Here is a 24,496-nt window from a genome sequence, read left to right as displayed (position 1 = left end):
AATGGTTAAAATTAGAGACCACAGGGACTCAAATGGTTAAAATTAAAGAGCACAGGGACTCAAATCAAGACAAGTTTAGTTTTTGGATTCAAATGGTTAAAATGCACAAACCATAAGGACTCAAAAATGACTTTTACTCTAATACTTATGACTTTACTCTAATACTTAAATTCTCTCAATCTCAAATTCGTAGTTTAATGTTATTAACATGTGTTTTTAGACAACACAATTTAGAATAATTCGTTTGCTTGATTTAAAAAGTAAATCTTAGACTATGGGGAGTGGGGCGTCCACTCCTATCCAAGAAGCCCCTCACACCGCCCCCCATAGGCGTTCCAAGAGGCAACCACCTCCAAGGCGTCTCCCACAAGCCGCCCAAACCTTTTCTTTTCCTTTCTCATCCACCAATCAAAAAACCTCACTTTAATAACAACCAATCATAACTCTTTCTTGGGCATCTTGAGCTGCCATGAACACCACCACCATTTTTTTACCCAACTACCTCTATGATGACGTGGCGACACATGGCGCAAGTCGCCTCATCAAAAGATGCCTCACTCCCTTCAGTCTTAACCAATTCAAATTTTCATTTTTGCATAATGACTAAATATTATTAAAGTATTAAACCCTGCATAATGAGTAGAATATTATTAAAGTATTAAACCCACCACACCGAGTCTCGCCGACACACGCTCCCTACCCTACGGCCCCACTCACACAACTTGCCGGAAGTCGTCGCTACCATCCCTTGATCGTCGACTAAGTCGCTCAGTAACTTTAAGGTCGTCGCACATTAAAGCACAATAATTTTCACGACCAAAACATATAACTAAAACACATCCCTTTCATTAATCATGTGAGACAACAATCATGTTCTTTATATTACCTGCTGATAACACTCATTTTTTATATCATCAATATCAATCAAAATATTTAATTGTTGGTATTGAATAAGACAGGTTCGAGGACTCTATAGTGGATGAAGACTTCGTCTTCACAAAACTTTAATAATTTGAAGGACATCTACTAGTCAACGCCAAAACACAGGAAACTGCCATGCCATTGCCAACACACTAGACCTTTTAAATACTTCTTCTGCAATCTTCAATTCAACATCGAGAAAAACATCCAAAAGTAGACAGATTGAGAAAGACTATGAGCGAAAACATGTATGCTTCATTTTGAATATTCGTTTCAAGGTTCTTTAGTTTTCTTATATTGTAACAATGATGTAGTTTTTCTTTTGATCCAATAAATTTGTAGGTTTGGCTGTGAAGTAGAGCTCGGCAAGTTCCTGGGCAGCATAGATATCATTCCATACGCATTTTGCGCGATTTTAGAAACTTGTTCTACTTATGAACTTCGCAAGAGTCCTTCTGGGATCCAAGTTTTGGCCTTCAATTGTTCGTCTGATTATACAACTCGATTTCTCGATAATGAATTTGGTTTGGTTTCATCAGAAGAACACAAAGCCCTTGACTTTATTTCCGCGGGTGAAGTCAATCCTTCATTCTCCATTAACAAAGCTGCTGTAGAGTTGTTCGAAAATCTCACTAATGACCTCGGACATCTTAAATATAAGGTATATTTTCTTTGATAACCGATCTGGAAATTAAAATAAAGTATAGTGTATATATGTTCTTGGTGGTTTGATATTTGTTTTCAGCTTGAAGCAGAACGCCCATTAGTTGTCACAGGGCGGGGCTTGGGGGGATACGTTGCCATTCTTTTCGCACTATGGTTGCATCAGGCCGTAGATGTGAAAGAGTCGGATGATGATTGGAGTTCCAAAAGGCCGGTTTGCATAACTTTTGGTTGCCCCCTTGTGGGTGATGAGAATCTTGGACGCATCATCTCCAAGTACCCGCAATGGGAATCCAGGTTCCTGAATGTGGTCGCGAAAGATGATCGTGTCGCTAGTGTTTTCTCATCAAATAGTAGGTACAGGCCTTTTGGTACCTTCTTGTTTTGCACAGAATCAGGGGCGCGCACCGCGTTCCAAGATCAAGACTTAATCCTAGCTGTTCTAGACAAGATGGGGTTACCTAGAACAGAAAACACGGAAACACCTGATTATGTGAAACTATTTGGTGCAATCAGAAGGAAGACACTGCATCGTGGGGTTTCTGAATCAGGCGAATTCAACAAACCAGAATATTTTAGAGATCTGATTGATATTGGGGGAGTGGAGGAGAAACGAAAAATGATGAGAAAGGGAAACAGGAAAATATACGATCAAACAAAAAAGGTAAATGACATGAAGATAAAAATGGTGAACATTGAAATGTACATGAATATGACAAGATCCAATGGGGGCATCTATGATTTCTACAAGAAGCCAAACAAAAGTAAAGAAGAAATCCATATCGAAAACAAAATAACTAGCCACCAACGTGCGCTCACCAAGCATTGGCAAGATTTTGTTGAAGAAACCAAGCAAAGGCCACAAAGGGAAGATGCTAAGATGCGCAAGCGTTGGCTGTATAATGGTCACAACTATAGAAGGATGATTGAGCCGCTAAGCATAGCCGAATACTACAAGACAGTGGGCAACCGAGATTACATAGGACAAAGACCCCCCCATTATTTGGAGTTAGAAAAGTTACTAAAACCGTATATCGATCCAAGTAATGGCAACAAGAAGGCTGCTAGTCTTACCCAGGATTCTTGCTTCTGGGCATATGTGGAGGAGTCAATTATTTTATTAACATACTTGAAGAAAGAAGACTTGAGCCACAATCTAATGAACAACATCAAGGGTAAACTGGACTTGTTTGAGGAGTATGTGATGCGTTCAATCAACGATTACTCAGTGTCACCAGATATTTTCTTAACAGGCAGCAGTTTTATGAAGTGGTGGCATGAGTATAAGGCATGTAAAGGAAGTTCATATGTGTCGGAGTTGGCACGATACATGAACAACGGGAGCTACAGTTTGTATAAGTGAGCATGGTTGAGCTATGTCACCATGATCTTCATTTTAAATAAGGCATGGGTGTATTGATGGTTGAGTTATCGGAATAAAGTGAAGAAAGTATGTTTTGCATGAATTATAATTTATACATTTTTTTGCTGTAAGTTAGAGTGAAATACAAAGTTCTTGATGTCGATATTGATTGATCGTATTTTAATGTTAAATACAAGGGTGGAGATACAATAGGAAGTTTATTTGGCTAGAGAGGATAGGAAGTGATCTTAACCATCCATTTAGTTAATCAAGGGCTAAGATTAAATCAGGGAAATTGAAAGAAAGAAAATAGGCGCGTGAGTTTGTTCAAGGGCATTCTAGTCAATCCAAGCCAATAGTTTCTCTCTCCTCCAATTCCCCCCCATTTTTTAAACGTTAATAACTCTTTCATACGACATTATTTTTTTATAAAAATTGCACCAAAAAAACGAGCGTTTTTTTATCTTTAAAACGAGTATACTATTGCTATATTTAAAAAACAAATTTAACCCAGTTGCGTAAAACGCAATAGAAAAACCACGTAAAACGCAATGAAAAAAAAAAACCTAAAAAATGACATTTTTCTAAAACGCAATGCACCAAAAACACAAAGAAATGACTTATTTGTAAAACGCAATGGCAGAAAACACATAGAAATGTCTTATTTGTAAAACGCAATGGCCAGAAAACACATAAAAAAGTGTTTTACCTAAAACGCAATGCACCAAAAACACAAAGAAATGACTTATTTGTAAAACGCAATGGCTAGAATACACTTAAAATGTCTGTTTTCTAAAACGCAATGGACTGAAAATACATAAAAAAGTGTTTTACCTAAAACGCAATGCACCAAAAACACAAAGAAATGTCTTATATGTAAAACGCAATGGCCAGAAAACACTTAAAAATGACTCATTCTAAAACGCAATGGACTGAAAGCACCTAAAAATGTGTTTTACCTAAAACGCAATGACTAAAAACACTTAAAAATGTGTTTTTTTTCTAAAACGCAATAGCCAGAAACCACATAAAACTCTCTTATTTCTAAAACGCAATGGACACATAAAACTGTCTGTCACTGTGAACTGTCTGAATTGTTTACGAATTACTGTCTTCGAAATGAGCCAATTTCTGGAAAATTAATTTTTCTAATGCGTTTTTAGTACAGCAATTTCCGCCAGGGGCTGCCGCATGTCATAATCCTATGGCTTCCTATCCTTCCTAGCGAAAATTAACTTCCTATTTGATCTTTTCCCTAAATACAAAGGTATTATATGCATGCGAATGACGGTACTTTGTTAGCCTAATTCATGATTTAAGTATAAGTTAGATTAATATTATGTAAAGTTAATTAGGTTTTTCATTACTGTGGTTTGTCAAAAATCAATATTTTAGTCCATTACTTTAAAAACTGTTATTTCAGTCCTTGTGGTTTCACTTTCGTAACTATTTCGGTCCACACACTTAACACCGTCCATTTTACCGTTAAGTTTTTTGTGAAATGCCGAAAATACCCTTATGTTAAAAAACTAAAAAACAAACAAGTTTGTTACAATCATGTTTCCCAATCTATCTCTAATCTATTACAAAGTTATAATTAACCCCCTGTCTACAATTCTACTAAAAGTTAAGTTCTTGTTTACTTTCCATTGTAACAATTAACGACTAAAGTTATATTTTTAACGACCAAAATATAATTAAAAAAACACATCCCGATTCACTTTCAACTTTTTCGTAAAGCTAGCTTCAAAATCCATCATGTGAAACAAGAATTCATGTCCTTTAGATTTCCATCAATTTCGACTACGTACACTCATTATTGAAATCCCCACTTTATTGTCTCAATGAATAAAGACGACGACGAAGACTTTACAATGGACCAAGACTTTTTGAAAAAGAAAAAAAAAAAAACTATTAAAATGCATCAACCAATCACCACGAATATTAAATGTAAACTAGGTTTAATACCCGCACGCGTTGCGGCGCGCTAAACCGAATCATTCTCGGTTTGATAACATAACATAATCTAGGGAACAAACGGGTCACGATCATAGTGTATATCGCAACACAAAGTAATAAGTTTTTTTTTGAATTAGGTCTAGCATAGTGATTATGTTCTCCAAGACAAAAAAAAATTATCAAAAAATAAATAATGAGCCTTTGTTCCGGTGGTCAAGGGGGAGGTGGGATGGTTTACTCTTCGGAGGTTCCTGCCCGGGCATGAGTTCAATTCCCGGCACATGTGCGTGCTCTAAAAATGGGGCATCACCACTGTAACTTTGTAAGGGGGTTTCGAACCTGGGAGTTGTGCCAGGTCGTCGAGCAAGGGGAGTGCCTACTTTGCGGAGCCCTTGCCGGTTGATCTGCGTCGTTAAAAAAAAAAGAAAAGAAATTCAAACCTTTATGAAATTAACCCAAGATACTACATAAGTGCAATAATTCCAATTACTAATATTCTAAATCAATTGTTTGGTTGATGCTATTCACACTGTAACAATTTTCCACTCCTTTTTGTCTTTCATTCTCCACAATATAATCAGTGTAGAACAACATAGATCCGGATTAAAGAACAATAATTTCGAACGGAGATTTTGGAAAGTAATGGATAAAAAAAAGACCTAATGTTTTTGCCATAGGAATTAGTGTGGGAATTGCAAAGTCCACCATCCAATACCAGCTTTGTTGCTGCTCTCAAATCCATTAATTTCGCAACAACTCCAGCCCTGATAAGATCATGATACACATATGATAATGTCATGATACACACATCTATTTATCTGAAAATGGAATCTAGATTGGATTAAAGTTACTTTACGTATCTTTCTATTGTACTCAAATTCAACTCATATATTAGGTGTTCACTAACTACCAAGAAAACTTTGAAAACTTGTGGCGTAAAAAGAAAATGTGACCAAGTCAATTATATGGTGAATGGATAATAATGATAACTTTAAGTCAACAACAGATGAAAAGCCAATATAATAAAGTAGCATTGCAAATTTAACTTCATAGGAAAAGTGTTTTGAGTTTGATCTTAAAAAAATATATGCAGATGTGAATTAAAAAAAAAACACTTCACATCCATTAGTTGAAAAAAACTACTCCCATAGTTTACATTCGGTCAGGCGTGCTTCACCATTCCACCATTTTCATGTTTACATAATATATCCTGTTCGACCTGTTTAGTAAAACAATCATATTTAAAATGTTTAGAAGAAAACGATCATGCTACCTGTTTGATAGAATTAAGCTTTCACTAATTATACAAGTCGACCCGTCCGACACATTTAGTAAAATTTTAGAATAAGTAGTTTCTATAAAATAAGTAATTTAAATATCACACATTTAGAATTAAATCAACAGTTGGGAAAACTGAGTGAGCCCAAACAGACATCACTGATGACCCGACCTAAAGCTGACCTGTTTAACCAACCTGGTAGTGTTTTGTGATACAGTGGTTGATGTGTTGTGTAACTTTTGTATACAATGTATAATGTCTTGATTGTAGGGGTACCTGGAATTTATCAAGGTAAGGTTGACGAAAAGGACCTCTGTCACCTGTGACTTGGTCTTCTACTGATTGTAGTAGGCCGATACTCCAATAAAATCTGAATATGGTGCAAACATATTAAACAGGATTGTTTGAAATTTTTGATTGGCAAGATAAGGTTGTTGACTACCTACTACTTGTTAATCACTTCCGTTAAGTGGTCCGAGTCTTTCGTAGCCATATAGATTGAAATATAATTTTGGTAAATCATTGTTGTCAGGTATTGGGATAATGGATGCAAGGGGTCCAATTCGAAGGTTAACCTCGTGTGACAGTATGTTAACATAGCGCTTAACTGGACCGCAAACGTAGTCTTCGATGCGATAACACATCAGCATATTGAGCTTTGATTCAACATACTTTCTGTCAGTTATTTGCATTATTGCCTGAATGGCATCACCCTGAATGAAAGATCAAAAAAATGATTATAGTTATTTGTTGCATCAGAAACAGATGTAGCATGAACATAGATTAATTGTATTGTTACAAACAGGTCCAAAAATACGTAGCAAGTGTATGGTGGCTCTAAATGGGGAATCCATTTCCTTAAGATGCGGACCCGTATAGTTGTACCGGGAGTTCCTAGTTTGAGAGCGGCTTTCGGTATCCATCATTTTCTACAGAGTGATTAACTGTGGTAGTAGTTTACAACGAACACTCACCCCACCAAATTGGTATCTTCAATGGGGTTTACTAATTGATAGAAGTACTTCAATCACGTAAAAATGTCAAATTGCCTTAAACCTATGGCAGAAAAAACGTAACAAAATTTAGTAGGAAACCTGCATACAACAGGGATGCGTACCTGAAACCACTTCCTTGTTCCTCTCCTGCCTAAAATTACAACCCTAGGTTGATCATATTCATTGGAAAACCCTAATTTCAACAGAATCTATCTGGGAGAATAAGTATACCTGGGGATGGATTGAGAAATCCGGGAAGGCGGTGACGAGCTGTTGCTATTGAGCACGGATCTCAAATGGTGAATCCATGATGAAGGACATAGGCCGTAGGATCTCTGACGACGCTGCCTTGTGTAGCACACGAAGTTGCCGGAACCCTAACCGGACAACCCTTCCCAAAACCCTGCAGTCCCTCTCTTCTCTTTCCCTCTCTAACGTCTCTGTGTAGCCGACTTCGATTGACGCCGGTGGGAGCCAAACCGGTGGTAGTAAGGGGAGGCGCGGTGTCGATGTCGGTAGAGGCACGGTGGATGACGTGTGTTATGGGGGGAAAGGAGTGTGGAGTAGTGTCCGGCGGCCGGATTTGGTTGTGCCTGAGATGGATGGTGGAAGAGTGATGGTGGGTTGATGTAAGGGTTTTGAGTTGAGAAAGTGATGGTGTATGGCTGTATTAATGTTATATTATTATAACAATAAATTTACTATTCATTGGCTTCGTTTATTAATATTTGTATAATGTTTACAAATTTCTAGGTACTTTCCAAAACAAATCTATTGATGTTACCACTCCATTACCTTCAACATCAACAACAAAAACTCCCAAATTCCTTGGAAAGAAATCAAGCGGACGTTTGGTTCGCAGGAATACAATGGAATTTAAGATAACTGGAATTTGAATTTCATCTCTTAAGATATTTGGTTCAAAGAATTTGATGGAATTGGAATCCCAATTCCAATCTTCATGTGTTTGGTTGACGTTTGGTTGACAATGGAATTGGAATTGGAATTAGGCATGAATTCCTTCAAATTCCTATAACAAAAGGAATTCAAAATCCTTCCTATATGTAAAGGAATTAAAGTAAATTCATTGGAATCTTCGAACGTTTCGACCTGCACTGTTTCAACCCGTACCGTTTCGATCCGAACCGTTTCGACCCGTACAGCTTCGACCCGTACCGTTTTTCGACCCGTACCGTTATGACCCGATCGGTTTCGACGGGAGTCGTTTCGACCAGTATCGTTTCGACCCGAACCGTTTCGACCCAAAACAAACACAACAAATATGGAATTGAGATTCCAATTCCAACAATTTCCAATTCCAATTGGAATGTTTAAATTCCAAATCCAATTCCTTCAAATTCTAATTCCTGTACAAATTCCAATTACAATTCCAAATCATTCCGTGAACCAAACACCCCCCAAGAAGAATAATGAGCAAAATCATGTACGTTTTAGTTTCATTTAGTCTATAAAATTAAAAATGGGTTCCTAGTTTGTTAATTTTCTTTTGATCAACACCAAACTTGCAGGTTTAACAGTGAAGTGGAGCTAGGCAAGTGTCTTGGCAGCATTGATGTCATTCCAGATGCTCATCGAGCTATTTCAGAGACAAATTTGACTTTTGAGCTCGAGAATAAGTTATATATGTGTGTGTTTATTTATAGCAGTTCTGGAGATCAAGATCGAGTTAAAAACTAGTTCTTAATTATTGGTTTAAATTTTTCGTTTTTAGCAGATAAATACATCGTTGATCATTACTGGATCGGGTCTTGGGCGATACCTAGCCGTTCTTTCTAATTTGCTCCTGCATCATGCCATATATGTGGAAGAATTAAATGGTTTTAAGGAAACCAAAAGGCCAATTTGCATAACTTTCGGTTGCCCCCTTGTTGGCGATGTAGCTATCCAACGTGCCATCGCTGATACGGGCGTTCAAAACTATTAGTATCCGAAAATCCGATCTGAATTATCCGATATCCGAATATCCGAAAAATATCTGAAAACTTATATTCGGATATCCGCAACTATTCGAAATATCAGGTTCCGAATATCAAAAAATAATTAAAAATTAAAAATTAAATAAAAAGCTGGATATTCGGATATCCGAAATTTCAGATACGGATTCGGATAGTGAAATCTGGTATCCGAAAATTTCGGATCTCCGAAATTCGGATATCCGAACCGGTTTTGAACACCCGTAATTGCTGAACGTCCACGATGGAAATCTAGTCTTCGGAATGTGGTCGCAAAGAATGACCATGTTGCTAGTTTTCTATCATCAAATACTCAATACAAACCCCTTGGTACCTTCTTGTTTTGTGCAGAATCAGGTGGTCACACGACTTTTGAAGATCAAGACTCAATTATGCCAATTCTAGATTTAATGAGGTCATCAAATACATGTAACTTGGAAATTTATGATTATACGAACATTTTGAGTTCGATCAGAAGAAAGGTATTGTATCGTGTTTTTGAATTAGGCGAATCCAACTTGAATTCGTTGAGAGCGAGAATTACATTGCAATTGAGGGAAGTTTGTGTTTTGAATGATATTTCTAATGATCAAATTGGGCAAATGGAAAAGAAGAAAATAGAGATGATTAAAAAGAAGAATTTAGTGAGTGCTTATGAGCCTACCAAGAAGCTAAACGAAATGAAGAAAAGTTTGACGTATATGGAATGGTACATGAAGACAAGGAAACAGAAACATGGTTACTTTGATAGAGCCGCAGTAGAATACACCACGAATATTCATTGTAAATGTTTACAAATTTCTAGGCACTTTCCAAAACAAATCCATTGATGTTACCACTCCATTACCTTCAACATCAACAACAAAAACACCCAAATTCCTTGGAAAGAAATCAAGCGAACGTTTGGTTCGCAGGAATAAAATGGAATTTAAGATAATTGGAATTTGAATTTCATTTCTTAAGATATTTGGTTCAAAGAATTTGATGGAATTGGAATCCCAATTCCAATCTTCATGTGTTTGGTTGACGTTTGGTTGACAATGGAATTGGAAGTGGAATTAGGCATGAATTCCTTCAAATTCCTATAACAAAAGGAATTCAAAATCCTTCCTATATGTAAAGGAATTAAAGTAAATTTATTGGAATCTTCAAACGTTTTGGACCTGCACTGTTTCAACCCGTACCGTTTCGATCCGAACCGTTTTGACCCGTACAGCTTCGACCCGTACCATTTTTCGACCCTAGTGGTTATGACCCGATCGGTTTCGACGCCAGCCGATTCGACCAGTATCGTTTCGACCCGAACCGTTTCGACGTGAACCGTTTCGACCCGAAACAAACACAACAAATATGGAATTGAGATTCCAATTCCAACAATTTCCAATTCCAATTGGAATGTTTAAATTCCAAATCCAATTCCTTCAAATTTTAATTCACGTACAAATTCCAATTACAATTCCAAATCATTCCGCGAACCAAACACCCCCCAAGAAGAATGATGAGCAAAATCATGTACATTTTAGTTTCCTTTAGTCTATAAAATCTAAAAAATGGGTTCCTAGTTTGTTAATTTTCTTTTGATCAACACCAAACTTGCATGTTTAACAGTGAAGTGGAGCTAGGCAAGTGTCTTGGCAGCATTGATGTCATTCCAGATGCTCATCGAGCTATTTCAGAGACAAATTTGACTTTTTAACTTCTCACCACCCCTTCGGGAAACAAAATTTTGGCTTTCAACTGTTCTCCTGATTACACAACTCGATTTTTTGACACAGAGTTTGATCTAGTTCCATATGAGAAACTCCAAGGCCTTGACTTCATTCTCACAAAAGTCAAATCTTCATTCTCTATTAACAAAGCTGCTATTGAGCTGTTTCAACAGCTTGGTGACGATCTCAAAGAGCTCGAGAATAAGTTATATATGTGTGTGTTTATTTATAGCAGTTCTGGAGATCAAGATCGAGTTAAAAACTAGTTCTTAATTATTGGTTTAAATTTTTCGTTTTTAGCAGATAAATACATCGTTGATCATTACTGGATCGGGTCTTGGGCGATACCTAGCCGTTCTTTCCAATTTGCTCCTGCATCATGCCATATATGTGGAAGAATTAAATGGTTTTAAGGAAACCAAAAGGCCAATTTGCATAACTTTCGGTTGCCCCCTTGTTGGCGATGTAGCTATCCAACGTGCCATCGCTGATACGGGCGTTCAAAACTATTAGTATCCGAAAATCCGATCTGAATTATCCGATATCCGAAATATCCGAATATCCGAAAAATATCTGAAAACTTATATTCGGATATCCGCAACTATTCGAAATATCAGGTTCCGAATATCAAAAAATAATTAAAAATTAAAAATTAAATAAAAAGCTGGATATTCGGATATCCGAAATTTAAGATATCCGAAATTTCAGATACGGATTCGGATAGTGAAATCTGGTATCCGAAAATTTTGGATCTCCGAAATTCGGATATCCGAACCGGTTTTGAACACCCCTAATTGCTGAACGTCCACGATGGAAATCTAGTCTTCGGAATGTGGTCGCAAAGAATGACCATGTTGCTAGTTTTCTATCATCAAATACTCAATACAAACCCCTTGGTACCTTCTTGTTTTGTGCAGAATCAGGTGGTCACACGGCTTTTGAAGATTAAGACTCAATTATGCCAATTCTAGATTTAATGAGGTCATCAAATACATGTAACTTGGAAATTTATGATTATACGAACATTTTGAGTTCGATCAGAAGAAAGGTATTGTATCGTGTTTTTGAATTAGGCAAATCCAACTTGAATTCGTTGAGAGCGGGAATTACATTGCAATTGAGGGAAGTTTGTGTTTTGAATGATATTTCGAATGATCAAATTGGGCAAATGGAAAAGAAGAAAACATAGATGATTAAAAAGAAGAATTTAGTGAGTGCTTATGAGCCTACCAAGAAGCTAAACGAAATGAAGAAAAATTTGACGTATATGGAATGGTACATGAAGACAAGGAAACAGAAACATGGTTACTATGATAGCTATAGGTATGCAAAAACCAAAGATGAAATCAAGGGCATACAAAAATTTATAATTCATAAAACTGATTAAACAGGTCAAGCAACAAACAGGTTTAGACTAAACTCTAAACCACAAATCTTATGTTAATTTTATTTCTTTTTGGCTTGTGTTAAAAATATACACCTTTGTGTTTTATATGCTATGAAAGCCATTAATACTTGTCATATTTTCTCAAACTTAGATATACGGAGTATGTGGGGTAAAAGAGTGGCGTTATTTGACATGTGGTTCTCACCAGTGGCGCAGCTTTCAAGGGGCCGGGAGGGGCGCCCGACCCCCCGAACTATACGCTCAGTAGTATTATGTATGTACGTTTAGTATAGAATTTTTTAGGTATATACGTTTTCGCCCCCCCCCCCAGTTTTATAAAAAAAAATACTTAAATAGTAGGTTCGGTGACTTCCGACCCCCCCCCCCCCCGGTGGAAATTTTCAAGCTTCGCCACTGGTTCTCACGTCAGAAAAGTGGTATGGTGCAAAAAAGAGAGGAGTGAGAGGTCATGGTTAGTAGCGTTTTTATAAAAAAAATAATAAAAAAATAAATATCAACCAATTAAATCACACCCAAAATCCACCTACCAATCAGCACCACATAATCCAAATGCTCCCCACGCCGGTGGATAACTCCCCGCCCTCATCACCACGCCATATTCACGCCACCACAAGGGGTGGTGTTTCCGACGTGGAAGGACCACCATGACACTTTTTCACTCCCACACGATGTGGTTAGTAGCGTTATGCTATGAAAGCCATTAATACTTGTTAGATTCGCTCAATCTTAGAATATTTAAGGACACTACCCAAATCCCGGATGACGTTAGATGGATCTTCGCTGACGTCGAGAGCCTTTATCTCCGTTACTACAAAAGAACAAACCGTTAGCCTCGCCACGGAGGACCCCGGAGGGGGGATCCGTGATCAAGCTCCGGCGTGAGAGTAAGTAAACTTGCCGGAAAGGTGGAGGAGCTTATTCCGATGAGTGTGTCACCGGAATATTTCCTCGTAGGTGTGAATCAAACGAATGGAATGTATGTGTGTAATAAATAAGAATATTGGTCGGAAATAAATATAGGAGTAGTAAATGAGGATGAAGTAAATGAGATAGTCTCCTGCCCATACCTTATGTCCTTCCTCGTTCTTCTTATATAATACCCAGCCCTTATCTAGCATGTGAGATATTTTACTTAGATGATCCAACGAATCCGGCGAGTCCTCGAGGGGTGCAGACACGTGTCTGACCCCTAACGGTAAGATGATCTTCTCATTTAATGCCCTAGCCGGAAAGTACATATGCCAGCCGAGATCCACTTCTTATCAATATTAAATGAAGCCTGCATTCTCTGCTTGTGGTTTTCCCGCCTTTGACAAAGGGAGAGAAACCTTAATGGCAAGATAACTCTATTACGTGGGCTTTCGTATAATTGGGTCTTCGTGAGGATAGTCCAGAGCGGGTAAAGTGGGCCTTCCCACTAGCCCGTCGTCAGACAGTAACATATGTTTCAAAGGTTTCGTTTGCTTAACTTAGAAAGTAAATTAAAATTAATTCAAAATTTTCAAATAATGACTTGGATACTAAACACTATCCCACCTCACGCGTCTAGCCGACACATTGTTCCCCACACTTTGCTGAAGTTGCCCTTAAGTCGTCGCTATCCCCTGGTCGTCGTATAGCTGATTTTCCTTGCAATAATGACTACAATAATATTAGCTCCAAAACCAATCATGTGAAACAAGTATCATGTCCGTAGATTACCATAATTTCGACGACGTACACTCATTATCGTCTGAAATGAATGAATAAATACAACGACGACTCGACGAGACATTACAGTGGACCAAGACTTTTCAATAAAAAATAATATAAAAAAATAACCTATTGAAATGCATCGCCCAATCACCACGAATATTCACAACAAATGTTTACAAATAGCTGAAACTATTCACATAGTAAGGCTGCCTATTGCACACTTAGGATTTATATACGCTGCGTATAGAGCTTATACGCAGCGTCAGGGGCGATGCTTTGAAAGAGCCGGGAGGGGCGCCCGACCGCCTGAACTTTTCGGCCAATAGTGTTATATATTTAGTTTTCGTATAGAAATTTTTGGGTATATATGTTTTCGACCCCCCGGTTCTATAGGAATTTTTGGGTATATACGTTTTCGACACCCCCGTAAAAAATTTCAAGCTTCGCCACTGCGCAGCGTATAAGTTGCATGGAATTCAGAGCTTGCTCAGCAATCATTGGCACAGAAAACCAGGGTTTATATATGCTGCGTATAGAGTTATACGCATCGTATATAACCCATTAGAATTTTGTTTGGTTATTTTGATGTATTTGTGGTATAAATTCTCACCCGGTTCCAACGTTAAATTGCTTAAAATATATAACCGTTAATGTCATACCATTAATATTATATTCCGTTAATTTTTTTTTAAAATATATATACGGTTCGAATATATTATATTGTTATCGTTTAAACTAAATTATTATACCACGTCTAGTGCGGTTCGAATGCTATAAACGTTTAAATATCATTCCGTTAATTATTTTTAAATACTTGTGTACGGTTCGAATATATTATACCGTTTTCATACTATACTGTTAAATTAAAACCGTGAAATATTTTGAAATATTCGGGTACGGTTAGAATATATTATACTGTTTCAATATTATTCCATTTAAATTAAATTATTATACCAAGTCTCGGTGCGGTTCGAATATTATACCGTTTAAGATTTTTATACCGTTAATTTTATTAACCACACCTATAGGCCTATAAGGGACCTATACTAAACCTATAAGTTGATACGGGTGTTTTATGGTATCGTATAGTATCGTATCGTATCATATTGCATTGTATAGTAAAAAAGACCATTTTACCCCTGGATTAGGGGCTATACGTAGCCCAAAACAGAGGTAACATTGTCTTTTTGACCCTTTATATACGTTGCGTATAGGTCTATACACACCGTATATAAAGGGTAGTTTTTTTTAACCCCAAACCTGTGGTAAAATTATCTTTTTGACCCTTTATATATGCCGCGTATAGGCCTATACGCATCATATATAAAGGATGTATTTTTTTAGAAAACAATTTTATTCATTATTTATCGTTTTAGCAAAGTTCTATAATAAGTACTTTAAAAAAACATTTTTAAGTATCGTCGTATACTATAAGTCTCGTATATACCTCGTATAAATCTCATATAGGTCTTGTATATGCCTATAGGCCTATACGGGTGTTCTATGGTATCCTAAAGTATTGTATCGTATTGCAACGTATCGTATAGTGTATAGTATAAGTTTCGTATAGGTTCCCTATAGGTCTTGTATATGCCTATAGGACTATACGGGACCTATACTACACCTATAGGCCTATACGGGTGGCCGATGGTATCCTATAGTATAGTATCGTATCGTATCGTATCGCATCGTATCGTATCATATAATGTATACTATAAGTCCCGTATAGGTTCCCTATAGGTCTTGTATATGCCTATAGGCCTATATGGGATCTAAACCACACCTATAGGCCTATACGGGACCTAAACCACACCTATAGGCCTATAAGGGACCTATACTACACTTATAGGCGTATATGGTATCCTATAGTATCGTATCATATTGCATCGTATCGTATCGTATTGCATCGTATCGTATCTATAATGTATAGTATAAGTCTCGTATAGGTTCCTTATAGGTCTTGTATATGCCTATAGGCCTATACGGGATCTAAACCACACCTATAGTACTATACGAGACCTATACTACACCTATAGGCCTATACGGGTGTTATATCGTATCGTATAGTGTACTATAAGTCTCGTATAGGTCCCTTATAGGTCTTGTATATGCCTATGATACTACATCTATAGTTCTATACGAGGCTTATACGAGACTTATTATACTATACGATACTACACCTATACGGGACATATACTACGCTATACGATACGATATCACACTTATAGGCTTATACGAAGTCAATATGTGACATATACTACACCTATACGATACGATACGATATTTATCGTATAAAAATGATTAATGTTGTATAAAAAAGCTTGTAAGAAATACTTACTTTTTTATTTATTTAAAATAGAAAACTTTTTTTTATAAAACTTTACTAAAACCATCAATATCGTATAAATGTTTCTAAAAAACATTTATATACGTTGCGTTTTAATGAAGTTTACTTAAAAAAAAATATCCATCAAATATCTATATCTATACTATATAATAAAAGAAACCATGTTTGGAACACTTGTTATCATATTAGGCCATGTCTTATGGATAATTATTATTTTAATTTAATTTCTTCTAATTAATTATAGATAACCCTCCTACTAAATATTATTTAGTTTAATATCTTATGGATAATTATTATTTAGTTTAATCTCTTCTAATTGATTATAGATAACTCTTCTACTAAATATTATTTTGTTTAATCTTTTCTACTTAACTATAGATAATTATTATTTATTTTAAATTTAAGAGTTAATTACATAGTTAGTCCCTGTGGTTTGCATAAAGTAACATACTTAGGTACTAATAGTTTAAAATCACATTCTAGGGTATTAACTTTTCATTTTGTAACGTTTGGAGGTATTAACGTTATTTGTAGGTTTATAATCACATTCTATTAATACCTAACTATGTTATTTTGTGCAAACCATAGGGACTAACTATGTTAATACCTTAGAAGTTAATACCTCCAAACGTTACAAAATGAAAAGTTAATACCCTAAACTATTAGTACCTAAGTATGTTATTTTGTGCAAACCACATGGACTAACTATGTAATTAACTCTAAATTTAATGTATACTTCCCATTTATAATATTAAAAGTTAATTACATAGTTAGTCCCTGTGGTTTGCACAAAGTAACATACTTAGGTACTAATAGTTTAAAATCACATTCTAGGGTATTAACTTTTCATTTTGTAACGTTTGGAGGTATTAACGTTAATTGTTTGTTAAACTATTAGTACCTAAGTATGTTATTTTGTGCAAACTACATGGATTAACTATGTTAATACCCTAGAAGTTAATACCTCAAAACGTTACAAAATGAAAAGTTAATACCCTGGAATGTAATTTTAAACTATTAGTACCTAAGTATGTTATTTTGTGCAAACCACATGGACTAACTATGTAATTAACTCTAATATTAATATTACTTTATGTATAAAATTAGATTTATTACGGATTTTTTTAAATATAATTATATTTTATCACTCAAATGGCTGTTTATTTACTTATTGAATAACATGTTTGACCACTATATCTTCTTTTCAATAATCATCTCCGCAATCACCATATGTATCGCGTACCGAGTATATCCATTAGTTTTTTTAAATATAATTTTCTTATTATTTGGTATATAAATTCATATTTATTCAAGACGTGTAATACATGAGGGTTTTTAAAGGTATAACTTTTTTATTATTTGGTAAACAATATTACATTTATTCAACCTGTGTACTACACGTGGTTTGAAAGATATAACTTTTTTATTATTTGGTATATATAAAATTACATTTATTCAACCCGTATAATATGATTCTTATAGATATATTTTTTTATTATTTAATATATAAAATTATATTTATTTAACCCGTGCAATAAAGGAGGCTTTTAAAGATATATTGTTTTATTATGTAGTATATAAAATTCATTTATTAAACTCGTGTAATACACGGGGTTATATTCTAGTTTAATTAATAGTCTAAATCGAATAAAACGTTAGAAAACCAATATCCATCAATATATTTAATTAATAGTCTAAATCGAATAAAAAGTTAAAAACACGACTTTACAGTGGACAAAGACTTTTATAAAAAAAAAAAAAAAGAAAAATAGAAATGCATCACCAATCACCACGAAAATTAGATGCAAATGTTAACAAATTTCTACGCACTTTCCAAAACGAATCTATAAAAGTTCCCTCCCATTCCATCATCTCCAACATCAACATCAAAACACCCAACAAATCAACAACAAAGATGAGCAAAATCATGTACGTTTTAATTTCAGTAACATTCTAGAGTCATAAAAATGGGTTTCAAGTTTGTTAATTTTGTTTTTTGATCCACACAAAACTACTTGCAGGTTTAACAATGAAATCGAGCTAGGCAAGTTTCTTGGCAGCATTGATGTCATTCCAGATGCCTATCAAGCAATTTCAGAGACTACTTTGGCTTATGAACTTCACACCACTCGTTCTGGAAACACTGTTTTGGCTTTCAGCTCATGCCCCCCAGATTACACAACTCGTTTTCTTACAGGAGAGTTTGATTTAGTTTCATCTGAAAACCTCCAAGTCGTTGACTTCATTCCCACTAAAGTCAACTCTTCGTTCTCCATTAACAAAGCCGCTGTTGAGCTGTTTCAGCAGCTCGGTGACGACCTCAAAGAGCTCGAACATAAGGTATATTTTGTTATAGCAGATCTGGATTAATTCAAGATCAAGTGATCAAACACAAGTCCTTAACTATTGGTGTATATTTTTTATTTCAGTATATAAATAGCTCGTTGATCATCACTGGATCGGGTCTTGGGGGATACCTTGCGATTCTTTCCGCTCTGCGGCTGCACCATGCCATAGATGTGGAAGAATCAAATGGTTCCAAGAAAACCAAAAGGCCGATTTGCATAACTTTCGGTTCCCCTCTTATTGGTGATAAAGCTTTCAAAAGTGCCATCGATGAACGCCCACAATGGAAATTCAGTTTTCTAAATGTGGTCGCAAGGAAGGATCCTGTTGCTACTTTTTTCTCATCAAATACTCTATACAAGCCCTTTGGAACTTTCCTGTTTTGCACAGAATCAGGTGGTCACACGGCTTTTGAAGATCAACATTCCATTCTGCCGGTTCTAGATGCCATGAAGTTTTCGAATGAAGATAGCTCACAAGTTTATGATTACACGAACGTTTTGAGTTCGATCAGAAGGAAGGTGTTGTACCGTGGGAGTTCTGAATTGGATGAATTCAACTTGAATTCGTTGAGGGCGGAAATCAAATTGCAATTGAAGGAAGTCGATGTGTTGAGCGATATAACGAATGATGATATTGGGAAAATGGAGAATCAAGCAAAGTTGAATAAAAGAAAGAAGAATCCTTATGAACCTACTAAAAAGCTAAACGAAATGAAGATAAGTCTCACATATATGGAATGGTATATGACGGGACAGAAACGAAAAGGCTGTGGTTACTATGATGGTTACAAGAATCCGAAAACCAGAGAGGAAATTGTGGGCCAACAAGAAATTTTGAAGCATCAAGGCCGTCTTAACCAGTATTGGAAGGATATAGTTGTGGAAAAGGATCGGATGCCACAAAAAGAAGGCGCCAAGTTGCGTAAGCGTTGGCTATTGGGTGGGAACAACTACAGAAAGATCGTCGAGCCGCTAGACATAGCTGAATACTACAAAAAGGGCAACATAAAGTACATAGAGAATAGATCAAACCACTATAAGTTGTTAGAGAAGTGGTTAGATGAAGACAAGGACTCAAATTCAAGTGAAGTGACAAGGAACAAGGCTGCTAGTCTTACCGAGGATTCTTGTTTCTGGGCACATGTTGAGGAGGCATTGATTTTGTTAAGAAACATGGTGAATGGAGGGTCGATCAACGCTGATAAGGAATTGGAGGAATTTGAGGTCTATGTGATGCATGAGATCGAAAACTACACAGTGTCACCAGATATTTTCTTGAAGGGGAGTAGTTTAATGACGTGGTGGAACGAGTACAAGGCATACAAAGGAACTGCGTATGCTTCTGAGTTTGCTCGATACATGAACAACGCAAGCTACGATTCATATAAGTAATGCCCAATTGTTCATCATGACGATGCCTGGCCTGAAGCTTAATTATTATTCTGGGGTTAATGTTTTAGTACTACTAGGTTGTATGTTTGTATGTAAATGTGTATTTTTCTTGTTTGGTTTTATTGCATAATCTGTAATGTTGTTGGGTTGGATATGTGGAAGAATGTGTTTCTTTCCTCATATTACAATCCTTATTTTCCTCGAACTTTGCTTCTTTATGTTCACAAATTCCAGTCACCCAATCTGAAAACATGATCTCATCTTAAAAGGTATTGTTAATAGTATAAGATTATTCTTATCATATGAATATGATTAATTTTAATTATTTACTTATAAATAAAAAAAATAATATCGATTGGTCTCATATTATGTGAAAACTGAAAATGCACATACAGTTGGCCATGATAAATAAATACTTAACGGAAAATGAAATAATAATAAAAAGAAAAAGAAAAGAAAACGGGGAGGATTATGCTTTTAACACGTCACAGAAATGAAACTATGAAAGTTCAGGGGCGGATCTAGGGGTGTTTTGAGGTTCCTGGGAATCCCCTCGGTTTAGAGAAAATATAAAAAATTACTAAGAATTAGTAATAAAAAATTAGTGGAAGCTTTGTATGATTTGGAAAAATTTACTAAGAATTAGTAAAAATTTATTAAAAAGAACTTGTGCAAAATTTGTATGATTTGGAAAAATTTACTAAGAATTAGTGAAAATTTATTAAAAAGAACCTGTGCAAAAAGTTCCTGAATCCGCCACTGTGAAAGTGTACTATTTTGAATTCCTTGCCTTTACAATTGGGCAAAGTTTTCTTGTTGTTCATTACAAAAAAGTAGATGTGCACAAGAAACACGGTTCTAGATCCGACCTGGATACGGTTCCTACCCCACCCGTCCCATGGGTACAAACTAGTTCCAGACCCGGGTTTGGAAAAAGGAACCGAACCGAAACTAGCCTGGATCCAAACTAGCCAAAACCCGGTCAAAAACCCGAATGCAGCCGGAACCAGTTGTTGACCAAACCTGGACCCAGATCCTACCTTGTTCCAATTCTAAAAAAAAAACCTGTTTTGTGCACCTCTGTATAAAAGGAGATATTGGTACTTCATGACAATTCATGTATAAAAAAATAAATCCCACAAATACTCGACTTTGGCCCAAAAGTTGTTCACTTTTTTATTTTTATTTTTTTTTTATTTTTTTAGGGGTAAACATAGCCAATATCATACCACACGAGAAAGGGCAATTACACTCTTGCCCGGCCCAAGTCCGGAATCCTTCCTCTAAGGTCTCAGTAAGTTTTAATTTTGGTTCCAACTTAAACTCAGAATTGTAATGACTTTGCACTTGACCTGAATAAGATTTAGAATGAACACGGTCAAGTAGAGTATAAACACAGAAATAATTCCAAATCTTTGATTCATCTTCCATCGACTATAAAAGGTAACATGTTTTTTTTTAAATTCATAAAACAATTGTTTGAATTTACAAAAAACAAAACTTACAATACAGTTTGGTAACACACGTCTATCACAAAATTTGGTATTTCATGTCTTAGTTATTTTGTTGTCTAAATGTCTACAAAAAATTGTTGTTTGTTTTATTTACGGCTCATAAACATCAAAACGAAAAAAGAAAAAACAAAATTATGAATTACGGCCCAAGTGATGAAATTAGTAGAATGTGGGACAAAAACTGTTTGGGCTATTGGCATCCAACCCAAGTACGAAAACGACTAGTAAAGCCCATCCCAGCCCAATTTAAAGGTCCAAGACTCGAGTCAACCGCGTGTTAGCGTGTGGGACCGGACTCTTCATCCAGCCTACACAAAAAGAAGAAACTAGAAGCCGACGTACTGGCTTACGCCCCAAGACAAACCAAAGCTATATAATCCCCAATTCATCATCATCTATGAATACTCAAAATAATAATCAATTTCACTTTCTTCAAATCTTAACTTGTTCCCCAATTCATCTTAATCAATCAATCACCATGGGAGGAGGAACAGAGGCTTTTCCAGATTTAGGCAAACACTGCCAGCTTTCCGATTGTAAACAACTCGATTTCCTCCCTTTCAAATGCGACGGTTGTCACAAGGTAAATTCATAAATCCACAGTTTATTTATTTTATTTGTCTGTTTTTGCAACCCGATCCTAACATTATGTTCACCGGTTTGTCAAATCTCTATTACAATTTACAGGTTTTCTGCGTAGAACACCGATCGTACAAATCTCACGACTGTACAAACTCAGATCACAACAGCAGAAAAGTTTTAGTATGCGAGACATGCTCCATGTCAATAGAGATTCCACGTAACAGCAAAGGAGGAGAAGCTGAGATGAATTTGCTTCTCAAACAGCATCAGAAATCTAACGATTGTGATCCGAAGAAGAAGAAGAAACCTACGTGTGGTGCTAGGCGGTGTAAGGAGATTCTTACGTTTTCGAATACGAGTTCCTGCAAGTCTTGCCATATTAAGTTCTGTTTGAAGCACCGGTTTCAGTCGGATCATGCCTGTAATGGTAACCGTATGCCGGCTATGGCTGCGGTTGCCCGAGCCGGTGGTGGTGTGAGGCCTTTTTTGGTTGCTTTGGCCTCAAGAAACGGTCAGGATTGTACAAAAAAGAATAATGGTTCTGTGTTGGCTTCTAAGGCTTCTACGTCTGTTAAAGCTTATTGAGATTGTTTTGATTGTTATATCACGCTTGCTTTCTCAACATTGTTGTCATTCTTTTCTAATTTATTTGAATGAATGAATAATGATTGATATATGATTATATTATAATATAATTATTTTAACATATAACGTACAAAATGCTTGTGGAAGAGAATTATGTAACAAGTTAAATGGGTTAGGTTTCGATTGGGTTGTGTACGCCCGGTCAAGTTATACGGATCCTTGCGAGTTGTAAACATGTTTTTGTGTTTACGGCAATGAAAAGAGTTCCTTCATTCTCCGTTCTCTTCTATATATCTAGATGTCGTGTGCGTGTGTGTGCGTGCATGAGTGTGTTTGATTCCTGTGATAACAGGCAAATATTCACCTATTAGTGAGTGAAAAAGTTGTTCCCTGTTAGAGCCGATTTTTCCACCTCCCACTTTGTCCCCTCGTATACGTTGTTTGGAAATTCATCAGGCAGCCATCTTGGACAATCGAGTTTCCAATGAGAGTGTCTTTCCGATTCCAACTTGAACAACTATGTTCAGACAATTACACTTTTAATTAGAGATGTTCATCGAACCAGGTTATTCAGAGTGGCAATTTTTTTTAACTGAATTTGAATTTGACCCTATTCTTGTTAGAGTATCATTTTGGTCTCTATGGTTTGGTCAATTTACCACTGTAGTCCAAAACTCAAACTTTTTGCATCTGGGTCCATGTGGTTTCAGTTTTATTGCCATTTTGGTCCAAAAATAAATCAGGTCATATTTGTCTTATAAAATCATGTTATTTTGTTATTTTCCGCAGGGGCAAAATGATCATTTTTTTTTTATAAATAAATACCATATTTTATAAGACAAATATGACCTGATTTGCCCCTGAGGAAAATGACAAAATTACAGGATTTTATAAGACAAGTATGACTTGATTTCATTTTTGGACCAAAATGGCAATAAAACTGAAACCACAGGGACCCAGATGCAAAAGGTTTGAGTTTTAGACTAAAGTGGCAAAAGTAACCAAACCTCAGGGACCAAAATGACAGTTTACTCTTCTTGTTATTATATATAGATTGATAGGCATTGTAATACTCTTGAGAAATTTGCCATGATATTCGCTAAGTGATAAAATTAAGAGGTATATAGGTATAAGAATGGTGGAAATTTTGATTGATCAATGATTATGGTGGAATGGTATGTATTTATATAGCTTTGAATAGTTTCTATTTTTTTTTTTTATGTTTTTAAGGCCCCCAAATATTGAAAAAAAAAAAAAAAAAAAAACCAGTCACATTGACCTTAAACAAGCAGCTTCCACTACCCTTGCAACCTACCCGGCCAGCCAACTAGAAGGGATGGCGGCAATATAGTCGTTGCGGGTATCTACCCTCGACGTCTTACCCATTGACGTCCCTTCCACCATAAAGTCAGCTACGTACAGTGAGTTCTCGTTTGTACAGACGTTGTAAAACATCAGCAATACATTTCAATACATCAACACACACGTGTCATACGTACTTTAAAACTTTAACCTTTATCTTTATCTTTAGTATTTACCTGACATTCACCATGAACGATCTTCATCACTCCTTTCATAGTTTGTACAACTATTGGTTGCCCTGTGGGTCCGTTTATAGTTTCTATTTATATTTCAAACTACAAAAACGTATTTGCTTCGTTTACTTATCTTTTCGTTTAATTTATATATATAGTTAGTTGGTTCGTTGTATTTACTTTATGAACTTCAGATTTCCATAACAATTTAATTCGTGGAATTTCTTT

General features: G+C 36.0%; 3 protein-coding genes across 3 annotated transcripts; all 3 read left to right on the top strand.

Annotated features, from left to right (window-relative positions):
* Window positions 1-912: 912 nt before the first annotated feature.
* On the top strand, window positions 913-3,110 carry LOC110930759 (senescence-associated carboxylesterase 101). The gene is made up of 3 exons (XM_022174130.2): window positions 913-1,169; window positions 1,264-1,582; window positions 1,667-3,110. Exons 1-3 carry the CDS (start codon window positions 1,156-1,158, stop codon window positions 2,945-2,947), a joined length of 1,614 nt encoding a protein of 537 aa, XP_022029822.1. The 5' UTR covers window positions 913-1,155; the 3' UTR covers window positions 2,948-3,110.
* Window positions 3,111-18,100: 14,990 nt separating this feature from the next.
* LOC110930760 (senescence-associated carboxylesterase 101) lies at window positions 18,101-20,304 on the top strand. The gene is made up of 3 exons (XM_022174131.2): window positions 18,101-18,241; window positions 18,334-18,652; window positions 18,742-20,304. Exons 1-3 carry the CDS (start codon window positions 18,228-18,230, stop codon window positions 20,050-20,052), a joined length of 1,644 nt encoding a protein of 547 aa, XP_022029823.1. The 5' UTR covers window positions 18,101-18,227; the 3' UTR covers window positions 20,053-20,304.
* A 1,626-nt stretch (window positions 20,305-21,930) lies between these two features.
* LOC110930761 (zinc finger AN1 domain-containing stress-associated protein 12) lies at window positions 21,931-22,854 on the top strand. The gene is made up of 2 exons (XM_022174132.2): window positions 21,931-22,149; window positions 22,254-22,854. Exons 1-2 carry the CDS (start codon window positions 21,964-21,966, stop codon window positions 22,731-22,733), a joined length of 666 nt encoding a protein of 221 aa, XP_022029824.1. The 5' UTR covers window positions 21,931-21,963; the 3' UTR covers window positions 22,734-22,854.
* The last annotated feature ends 1,642 nt before the right edge of the window (window positions 22,855-24,496 follow it).

The sequence above is a fragment of the Helianthus annuus genome, chromosome 9 (assembly GCF_002127325.2).
Source record: "Helianthus annuus cultivar XRQ/B chromosome 9, HanXRQr2.0-SUNRISE, whole genome shotgun sequence".
Taxonomy (NCBI): domain Eukaryota; kingdom Viridiplantae; phylum Streptophyta; class Magnoliopsida; order Asterales; family Asteraceae; genus Helianthus; species Helianthus annuus.
Note: the sequence above shows the minus strand (reverse complement) of the source record. Positions and strands in the feature narration are given on the sequence as shown.

Excerpts from the sequence above, each read along its gene's own strand:
- LOC110930759 (XM_022174130.2), top strand. Across the intron at positions 1,583-1,666 it reads TCGGACATCTTAAATATAAG|CTTGAAGCAGAACGCCCATT; the intron begins GTATATTTTCTT and ends ATTTGTTTTCAG.
- LOC110930761 (XM_022174132.2), top strand. The coding sequence starts at position 21,964 with ATGAATACTCAAAATAATAATCAATTTCACTTTCTTCAAATCTTAACT. Across the intron at positions 22,150-22,253 it reads AATGCGACGGTTGTCACAAG|GTTTTCTGCGTAGAACACCG; the intron begins GTAAATTCATAA and ends TACAATTTACAG.
- LOC110930760 (XM_022174131.2), top strand. Across the intron at positions 18,653-18,741 it reads TCAAAGAGCTCGAACATAAG|TATATAAATAGCTCGTTGAT; the intron begins GTATATTTTGTT and ends TTTTTATTTCAG.